Here is a 10390-nt window from a genome sequence, read left to right on the forward strand (position 1 = left end):
AATAGAATAGATTTGTAAAACAACCAATAGACATTAATAAATGCATTTCTATAGCTTTGTTTTACAATGAAGGAGGAGTACCAAAATGGCTGTGCGATGGCTTCAAAGCATCGCCCCCCTCTTAGTCATCTAAGGTTAATTCATATTATGGTCTCCTCTTCTTCTATTGAATTGATTTGGACAGCATTTGCTCTAACAGTCTTGAAGTCAGCATGGACATGAATTTGTCAGCGCGTTGTGCTTTGGTTCTTTTTCTGTTGGCATTTGTAGATTTGAAAATAGTCTCTGCTGCAGAAACGGGAGGCACATCTACAGGTGAGTTGTTCTAATTAGCCTACTTTTCATTATTTGTCATGAAACAAACTGTGACAATTTGATGATTTATTTTAAGAAGCCTGCTACACTTGACTTAGGTGTTAAATCCTACCTAATTGGTTATAAACAATAGCCTATAATTGTGCATAGCCCCTTTGCAACCTATTTTGTTGCAACCTTACTAAGAAATACAAGCCAGCCATTATGACTTTGAAACAATCCAGCCTACCCTTGGCCATTTTACGCATACACTGTCAAATAAATTCTAGTTGTTTCAACAAATGATTATGAAGTAAGTGGTTCCAAAGCCTTTTCAGTTTATTCAACTTCAAGATAAAAATGTTACCTGAACTTAACATTTTTAGTTGGCCCAAACTTAGCTCCAACTTGAGAAAACGTATGCAACAATTCAGTAAACATATAATGATGTGTTTGTCAATTTGTATCATATGTTCATTTAACTAGAAATGATAGAAATGAAATGATAGAAATGATTAGAAATGATTATTTCTGCATCTTAATAGCACTGTTTGTGTGTCTGTTTTTAAACTGTTGCACAGTGACAGATACACCCATCTATTGCATTCATTATTGCTGCATTACTTTGGAAACAAGAAAGATGGAGCTTGTAATGTACATTTCATACACATAGATCAATATATTTCACTTACACTCTCTTTAGAGCTGAGACACTCAATTAAGAAGTCACATAATAGAAAGACTTAATTGGGAAGAGTCAGTGTAGGCTGACAAGTTGCTACTATAAACCTATTTGTAATGGGGAAATGTAGGATCACTTAAAGATCATATTTAGTTGAGAGTGATCAACAAAACATTTAGCGTATACAGTTTATGTAATACACAATGGTTCCAGTATCCTGGTTGTGACATTCAAGGTGTGGGTTGATGGTCACTAGACTTGATGCTGAATGTTATGGATTGTTCTCATATCTGTTGATAGTGATTGACGCCAGACTGGAGGCCCCAGTAGAAGGACCGAGGACACACTGATTATTCACTGTTGTATTGTACTGATGACATTCTGTGACCACTGTGTGATTCTGTAGCAGCTAACATTTATCGCAACGATCTCCACACAAATATGACAGATTTTCAGAAAATGGTTCAGTGTAATTGTGTCCATGTTCATCATGTGTCTTTGTGGTAAGTCGTGTTCCCTGACATGTCTGCTCAAATTGTGTTGTCCCAAAGCAAAGCCTGGAGTGTGCCCTCGTAGACCATGGGGCGTAGGGACGTGTGCAGAGTTCTGTTCCAATGACAGTGACTGCCCCAATGATGAAAAATGCTGCTACAATGGATGTGGGCATAACTGCATTGCACCGTACACAGGTAGGATATGTTCCCAGAGTGACAGATACACACATCCATTGCGTTCATTATTGCTGCATTACTCTGGAAACAAGAAAGATGGAGCTTGTAATGTACATTTCATACACATAGATCAATATATTTCACATACACTCTCTTTAGAGCTGAGACACTCAATTAAGAAGATTTCTGAGAGCCATGTAGGTATTTAGAGTTTTATATATATATATATATATACCATAAACATTTTGTAATGGGGACATTTAAGACCAGTAAAGCTCATATTTAATTTAGAGTGATCAACACAATGTTTAGTATAGAGCTTCTGTAATACACATGATTTCCATTGTTCTTCTTGTGACATTCAAGGTGTGGGTTGATGGTCACTAGACTTGATGATGAATGTTATGGATTGTTCTCATATCTGTTGATAGTGATTGACGCCAGACTGGAGGTCCCAGTAGAAGGACCGAGGACACACTGATTATTCACTGTTGTATTGTATTGATGACATTGTGGAACACTGTGTGATTCTGTAGCAGCTGACAATGTCACCGCTTTCTGTTTTGACTTCCTACAAATGCAAATCCCTATTTATCGTAACCATCTCCTCACAAATATGACAGATTTTCAGAAAATGGTTCGGTCCAATTTTGTCCGTGTTCATGTCTCTTTGTGGTAAGTCGGTCACCTCTGCTAAGGAGCCAGGACCTGTCGACCTAGAGCGCCAGAGATCTTATAATAAATCCCGCTGTGCCCTCTGATGAACCATCAAACAGGCAAAGTGCCAACACAGGACTAATATTAAATCGTACTACACCGGCTCCGACGCTTTCAGATGTGGCAGGTCTTGCAAACTATTACAGACTACAAAGGGAAGCAGAGCCGCGAGCTGCACAGTGATATAATTATTTTCTAAATAAAAATAATTACACGAGCCTACCAGACAAGCAAAATAACTTCTATGCTCGCTTAGAGACAAGTAACACTGAAACATGCACGAGAGCATCAGCTGTTCTGGACAACTGTGTGATCATGCTTTCCGCAGCCGATGTGAGTAAGACCGTCAAACAGATCAACATTCACAAGGCCGCAGGGCCAGACAGACTACCAGGACGTGTTCCCAGAGCAGGCGCTGACCAACTGGCAAGTGTCTTCACTGACCTTTTCAACCTCTCCCTGTCTGAGTCTGTAATACCAACATGTTTCAAGCAGACCACCATAGTCCCTGTGCCCAAGAAAAACTAAGATAGCCTGCCTAAATGACTACCGACCCATAGTACTCATGTCTGCAGCACTCACCACACCAAAAGATCCACAGACTATGCAACCTCTATTGCACTCCACACTGCCCTGTCACACCTGGACAAAAGGAACACCTATGTGAGAATGCTATTCATTGACTACAGCTCAGTGTTCAACACCATAGTGCCATCAAAGCTCATCACTAAGCTAAGGACCCTGGGACTAAACACCTCCCTCTGTAACTGAATCCTGGATTTCATGATGGGCCGCCCCCAGGTGGTAAGGGTAGGGGTGCGTGCTCAGCCCCTTCCTGTACTCCCTGTTCACTCATGACTGCACGGCCAGGCACTATTCCAACACCATCATTAAGTTTGCTGCTGACACAACAGTGGTAGACCTGATCACCGACAATGATGAGACAGCCTATAGTGAGGAGGTCAGAGACCTGACCGTGTGGTGCAAGGACAACAACACCCACTCAACGTGATCAAGACAAAGGAGATGATTGTGGACTGCAGGAAAAGGAGGACCGAGCACGCCCCATTCTCATTGACGGGGCTGTAGTGGAGCAGGATTCAAGATCCTTGGCGTCCACATCACCAACAAACTAACATGGTCCAAGCACACCAAGACAGTTGTGAAGAGGGCACGACAAAACCTATTCCCCTCAGTAGTCTGAAAAGATTTGGCATGGGTCCTCAGATCCTCAAAAGATTTTACAGCTGCACCATCGAGAGCATCCTGATGGGTTGGTATCACTACCTGGTATGGCAACTACTTGGCCTCTACCTGCAAGGCACGACAGAGGATAGTGCTTACGGCCCAGTACATCACCGGGGACAGTCTTCCTGCCACCAAGGATCTCTATACCAGGCGGTGTCAGAGGAAGGCCCTAAAAATGGTCAAAGACACCAGCCACCCTAGTCATAGACTGTTCTCTCTGCTACCGCACGGCAAGCAGTACCGGAGCGCCAAGTCTAGGTCCAAGAGGCTCCTAAATAGCTTCTACCCCAAGCCATAAGACTCCTGAACAGTGAATCAAATGGCTAATCACTTTGTCAACCACAACATGTTATAGACTGACTGTACAAAATATTATGAACATAGACTGATATAGACTGACCAGGTGAAGCTGCGATCCCTTATTCATTTCACCTGTTAAAACCACTTCAATCAGTGTAGATGAAGGGTAGGAGACAGGTTAACAGTCAGTCATATAGAATGTGATGTGTATAGTCCTACAACGTTATTGTGAGAGAATAATGTAAGAAAATCCAATTTTGAGAATGTATTTAGTCCGCCAAATAGTTGTCCGCTCTAAGCTACAAGATATCAGTGTAGTAAAATGATAAAAGCGTATAGGTCTGCCCATCATGAACAAGAAAGATGAGAGAGAAAATATTTGATAGAAATTAAAAAAGTTATTTTGGGACATGTATAGGCCTATTTCTTAAGATTAATTACAAGTAAAAAATCATATACCATGTAAACAGAGCCCAACCGTTGCCCAAAAATCAACCCATCAACAATGTTATAGCTCTCCACATACTGTACTTTGAAACATTTCATTATGAATCATTATACATTGTGGCTTTTCACCTGCAGTTTAACATAAATGCATTCAGTCATTGAACTACAAACTCAGTTGAAGACACACTTGACGTTTAGTTGTGAATTGTTTACATCAAATTTTGACTTAATTTCTGGACAATATTACTGTCCATTTGGGGGACCACTTTTGGATCAAGAGCACCCCCAGAGGCACAAGTTCCATATATCCCCTTTAATTATTCTCATTACATGTGACCTAAGCAAGTGTTCGGATCCGAACTCGGAATGTAAATTGATGGGCATGGGGACCCTGCAGATGCATTGTTCCTTGTGCATTCATCTTTTCTATGGTCTCTCCCCAATGATGTGTATAAACCCTGGATTGCTGATGCTTTGTAATGGCCAATGAGAGGCTTTGAAGCCACAGGCCGCCACATTGGTACATCTCAGAAAGAGCAGTCCTCCATAGGAATGAATGGAATTCTACAATATTTCAATAAAATGTTTCAAGGACACAATTTCATGAATTTAAGTAATTCTTTGTTGTGGTGGGGGCAGTAACATTAACACTCTCAAAATATAAAATGTTCAATTGAATTAATATAATTTGCAAGTATGCATTAAGGTGTCTGTAATAGAATATATTTGTCAAATGAAGGAGGAGTACCAAAATGGCTGTGCGATGGCTTCAAAGCAGCGCCCCCCTCTTAGTCATCTAAGGTTAATACATATTATGGTCTCCTCCTCTTCTATTAAAATGATTTGGACTGCATTTGCTCTAACAGTCTTGAAGTCAGCATGGACATGAATTTGTCAGCGCGTTGTGCTTTTGTTCTTTTTCTGTTGGCATTTGTAGATTTGAAAATAGTCTCTGCTGCAGAAACGGGAGGCACATCTACAGGTGAGTTGTTCTAATTAGTCTACTTTGCATTATTTGTCATGAAACAAACTGTGACAATTTGATGATTTATTTTAAGAAGCCTGCTACACTTGACTTAGGTGTTAAAGCCTACCTAATTGGTTATAAACAATAGCCTATAATTGTGCATAGCCCCTTTGCAACCTATTTTGTTGCAACCTTACTAAGAAATACAAGCCAGCCATTATGACTTTGAAACAATCCAGCCTACCCTTGGCCATTTTACGCATACACTGTCAAATAAATTCTAGTTGTTTCAACAAATGATTATGAAGTAAGTGGTTCCAAAGCCTTTTTCAGTTTATTCAACTTCAAGATAAAAATGTTACCTGAACTTAACATTTTTAGTTGGCCCAAACTTAGCTCCAACTTGAGAAAACGTATGCAACAATTCAGTAAACATATAATGATGTGTTTGTCAATTTGTATCATATGTTCATTTAACTAGAAATGATAGAAATGAAATGATAGAAATGATTAGAAATGATTATTTCTGCATCTTAATAGCACTGTTTGTGTGTCTGTTTTTAAACCGTTGCACAGTGACAGATACACCCATCTATTGCATTCATTATTGCTGCATTACTTTGGAAACAAGAAAGATGGAGCTTGTAATGTACATTTCATACACATAGATCAATATATTTCACTTACACTCTCTTTAGAGCTGAGACACTCAATTAAGAAGTCACATAATAGAAAGACTTAATTGGGAAGAGTCAGTGTAGGCTGACAAGTTGCTACCATAAACCTATTTGTAATGGGGAAATGTAGGATCACTTAAAGATCATATTTAGTTGAGAGTGATCAACAAAACATTTAGCGTATACAGTTTATGTAATACACAATGGTTCCAGTATCCTGGTTGTGACATTCAAGGTGTGGGTTGATGGTCACTAGACTTGATGCTGAATGTTATGGATTGTTCTCATATCTGTTGATAGTGATTGACGCCAGACTGGAGGCCCCAGTAGAAGGACCGAGGACACACTGATTATTCACTGTTGTATTGTACTGATGACATTCTGTGACCACTGTGTGATTCTGTAGCAGCTAACATTTATCGCAACGATCTCCACACAAATATGACAGATTTTCAGAAAATGGTTCAGTGTAATTGTGTCCATGTTCATCATGTGTCTTTGTGGTAAGTCGTGTTCCCTGACATGTCTGCTCAAATTGTGTTGTCCCAAAGCAAAGCCTGGAGTGTGCCCTCGTAGACCATGGGGCGTAGGGACATGTGCAGAGTTCTGTTTCAATGACAGTGACTGCCCCAATGATGAAAAATGCTGCTACAATGGATGTGGGCATAACTGCATTGCACCGTACACAGGTAGGATATGTTCCCAGAGTGACAGATACACACATCCATTACGTTCATTATTGCTGCATTACTCTGGAAACAAGAAAGATGGAGCTTGTAATGTACATTTCATACACATAGATCAATATATTTCACATACACTCTCTTTAGAGCTGAGACACTCAATTAAGAAGATTTCTGAGAGCCATGTAGGTATTTAGAGTTTTTTATATATATATATAGATATATAGATATATATATATATATATATAGATATATATATATATATATATATATATATATATATATATATATATATATATACCATAAACATTTTGTAATGGGGACATTTAAGACCAGTAAAGCTCATATTTAATTAAGAGTGATCAACACAATGTTTAGTATAGAGCTTCTGTAATACACATGATTTCCATTGTTCTTCTTGTGACATTCAAGGTGTGGGTTGATGGTCACTAGACTTGATGATGAATGTTATGGATTGTTCTCATATCTGTTGATAGTGATTGACGCCAGACTGGAGGTCCCAGTAGAAGGTCCGAGGACACACTGATTATTCACTGTTGTATTGTATTGATGACATTGTGGAACACTGTGTGATTCTGTAGCAGCTGACAATGTCACCGCTTTCTGTTTTGACTTCCTACAAATGCAAATGCCTATTTATCATAACCATCTCCACACAAATATGACTGATTTCCAGAAAATGGTTCAGTCCAATTTTGTCCGTGTTCATGTCTCTTTGTGGTAAGTCGGGTTCCCTGACATGTCTGCTCAAATTGTGTTGTCCTAAAGCAAAGCCTGGAGTGTGCCCTCGTAGACGATGGGGCGAAGGGACGTGTGTGGAGTTCTGTTCCAATGACAGTGACTGCCCCAATGATGAAAAATGCTGCCACAATGGATGTGGGCATGACTGCATTGCACCGACACAGGTAGGAATGTTCCCAGAGTGACAGATACACACATCCACTGCATTCATTATTTGCTGCATTACTCTGGAAACAAGAAAGCTGGGGCTTGTATATTTCATACACATAGATAGATATTTTTCACATACACTCTCTTTAGAGCTGAGACACTCAATTAAGAAGATTTTCAAGATCCATGCAGGCCTTTAGAGTATATACCAATGTTATGCAACATCTATACACTCTGAGTATACCAAACTTTAGGAACACTTTCATATTTTTGAGTTGCACCCCTTTTGCCCTAAGAAAAGCCTCAATTCACCAGGGCATGGGGTCTATAAGGTGTTTAAAGCGTTCCATAGGGATGCTGGCCCATGTTGACTCCAATGCTTCTCACAGTTGTGTCATGTTGGCTAGATGTCCTTTGGTTGGTGGACCGTTGGCGGCAGGGTAGCCTAGTGGTTAGAGCGTCGGACTAGTAACCGAAAGGTTGCAAAAGCAAATCCCTGAGCTGACAAGGTAAAAATCTGTTGTTAAGAACAAGGCAGTTAACCCACTGTTCCTAGGCCGTCATTGAAAATAAGATTTTTTTCTTAACTGACTTGCCCAGATAAATAAAAGTAAAATATTTCAGGGAAAAAGGATTTTGGGAATATCAGGCTGAGACTTCAGAGGAGTAGCAACATACGTTTCTTACGATACAGCAATTCACAGAACTTTAAGCTGACAATTTGTCAAGGGCCACCAACAAAATTCCAACTCATTGTAATAGTAAGACCTCAATGGAAAGAATCAGTGTACGGATGATTTCCAGTGTTCTACTTGTGACACTCAAGGTGTGGATTGATGGTCACTAGACTTGATGCTGAATGTTATGGATTGTTCTCATATCTGTTGATAGAGGTTCACGCCGGACTTGAGGTATAAGGGCCGAGGACACACTGATTATTCACTGTTATGTTGTATTGATGACATTCTGTGAACACTGTGTGATTCTGTAGCAGCTGACAGCCTGTTTGTTTTGACTTCCTACAAGCCTCTAGAGCTGGTGTTTACAGAACATTTGGTGCTGTCTGATTAGAATGTAAAGGGTATGTCTCCAAGATGCCAGTTAGACATTTTCTATGCTTCTGTGCTGGAAGTGTCTCCCTGTTGCAGCTTCTAATAAACTGGATATAATTATTTTCTAAATAAAAAATAATTAATATTAACCAATCCACCTCTTTGGAGGACACAAATATTTTGGAGTTTTACAGCTTTTCTGCTGTACATACATATTCATGTGTATCAAAATCGGCAGTGTATCAAATACTTGTTCTCCCCACTGTACAAGCACATACATTGTACATATACATTTGACATGTATAGATTTATTATGGATAGATTTGATTGACTTTACCTGCGACTGCTTTTCTCGATTGTTATCCTGGAAATTCCTATTGCACGTATGTTTCTACTGTATATCTGACAACTTTTCATTTGTTACCATAGTGAAGCCCGGTCGCTGTGTCCTGCCCAACGGGACCTACATGTGTGCCGAGTACTGTTACAAAGATGGCCAGTGCCCCGAGGAACAGATGTGTTTCCAGATATGTTGATTCTATGCCTGCAGTGAGCCATTGAAGCTTTATTGGAAATTCTTATTAGTTATAAGAAATAAGTAGAAAATACAAATCATTACATGTACAATTATGTCTATGAAAACTGATGATTTTATGCAATAATAAATATGAAAAATGATCATAGCTTTTATGGAAACTGGACAATTTTCATGGGCAGTATGTGAATTGACAAACTCATGTGGACTGCTGAATTTGAATAAAACAAGATTTTGAACACCTGTGCTTGGTTTTTTAGGGGGTTATTTGAGACTCGTGTGGTGCTCATGTGAATATCCTTCATTTTCCGGCTTCAGACCAATGCCTGTTCTCAGTTTAAACATAGTTTTTTGTTTTTAATTTCCATGGTTTTTATACCGGAAGGTGATCGTACAACCTTATTATAGAACATTATAATTAAGCAAAAATGCACAAGGAGGTGTGGTATACGGCCAATATACCATGCTAAGGACTGTTCTTAGCACGTGCCATGACATACAGCCCTTAGCCGTGGTATATTGGCCATATACCACAAACCCCCGAGGTTCCTTATTGCTATTATAAACTGATTACCAACGTAATTGAAGCTGTAAAAATAAATGTTTTGTCATACCCGTGGTATATGGCCTGATATTCCACGGCTGTCAGCCAATCAGCATTCGGGGCACGAACCACCCACTTTATAATATAGTTTAACACATGCTCTCCTTGTGAATCTTCACAATGTTGTACGTTTTATTTATTGATAAGATCCATGCTCATAATCATACTGATCATTGCTCATAGAAAATTGTCGAGAGCAAGGAAACAAAGACTGAAGCAAATATTTACTATGCGATTACACAATGTAGCTGGCTTGATTTTCCGACTATACTAGCCGGAAATATGGCCGAACTGTTCTCAGTTGAAGGGTTATGAAATATTCTCTCTCGCCGAGTCGAGTTGTGACCGTGAATATCGTCATCCATCTCGGTGGAAACAACTTGGACACACAAGGGGACAGCACTGGTGCGTCAGATGCGAGATGATTTGGAGGTAGTCCGCATGTCCCCTGGGACAATGGTGAGCTACTCTGACATCAAACAGTGGAAGATTTGCATGTTCCTCCGTGGCAGGCGCATGCCCACAATCCACCACTTTGCATTCAATCATTGTGTCCCTGGGCAGTACCATAGGGCAGGGTTTCCCAAACTCGGTCCTGGGG

At 39.8% G+C, this 10390-nt stretch overlaps 1 protein-coding gene across 1 annotated transcript; it reads left to right on the forward strand.

The window, feature by feature from the left end:
* The first annotated feature begins 212 nt into the window (after nucleotides 1–212).
* On the forward strand, nucleotides 213–9425 carry LOC121839551 (WAP four-disulfide core domain protein 2-like). The gene is made up of 5 exons (XM_042298606.1): nucleotides 213–315; nucleotides 1528–1665; nucleotides 6555–6692; nucleotides 7476–7612; nucleotides 9080–9425. Exons 1-5 carry the CDS (start codon nucleotides 213–215, stop codon nucleotides 9080–9082), a joined length of 519 nt encoding a protein of 172 aa, XP_042154540.1. The 3' UTR covers nucleotides 9083–9425.
* The last annotated feature ends 965 nt before the right edge of the window (nucleotides 9426–10390 follow it).

This window comes from Oncorhynchus tshawytscha, linkage group LG16, assembly GCF_018296145.1.
Source record: "Oncorhynchus tshawytscha isolate Ot180627B linkage group LG16, Otsh_v2.0, whole genome shotgun sequence".
In the NCBI taxonomy this organism is placed as follows: Eukaryota; Metazoa; Chordata; class Actinopteri; order Salmoniformes; family Salmonidae; genus Oncorhynchus; species Oncorhynchus tshawytscha.

What these genes read in the sequence shown, in the direction of transcription:
- LOC121839551 (XM_042298606.1), top strand. Translation starts at nt 213, where the DNA reads ATGGACATGAATTTGTCAGCGCGTTGTGCTTTGGTTCTTTTTCTGTTG. An exon ending in AACGGGAGGCACATCTACAG is followed by an intron (nt 316 to 1,527) that starts GTGAGTTGTTCT and finishes GTTGTCCCAAAG; the next exon opens with CAAAGCCTGGAGTGTGCCCT. An exon ending in CTGCATTGCACCGTACACAG is followed by an intron (nt 6,693 to 7,475) that starts GTAGGATATGTT and finishes GTTGTCCTAAAG; the next exon opens with CAAAGCCTGGAGTGTGCCCT.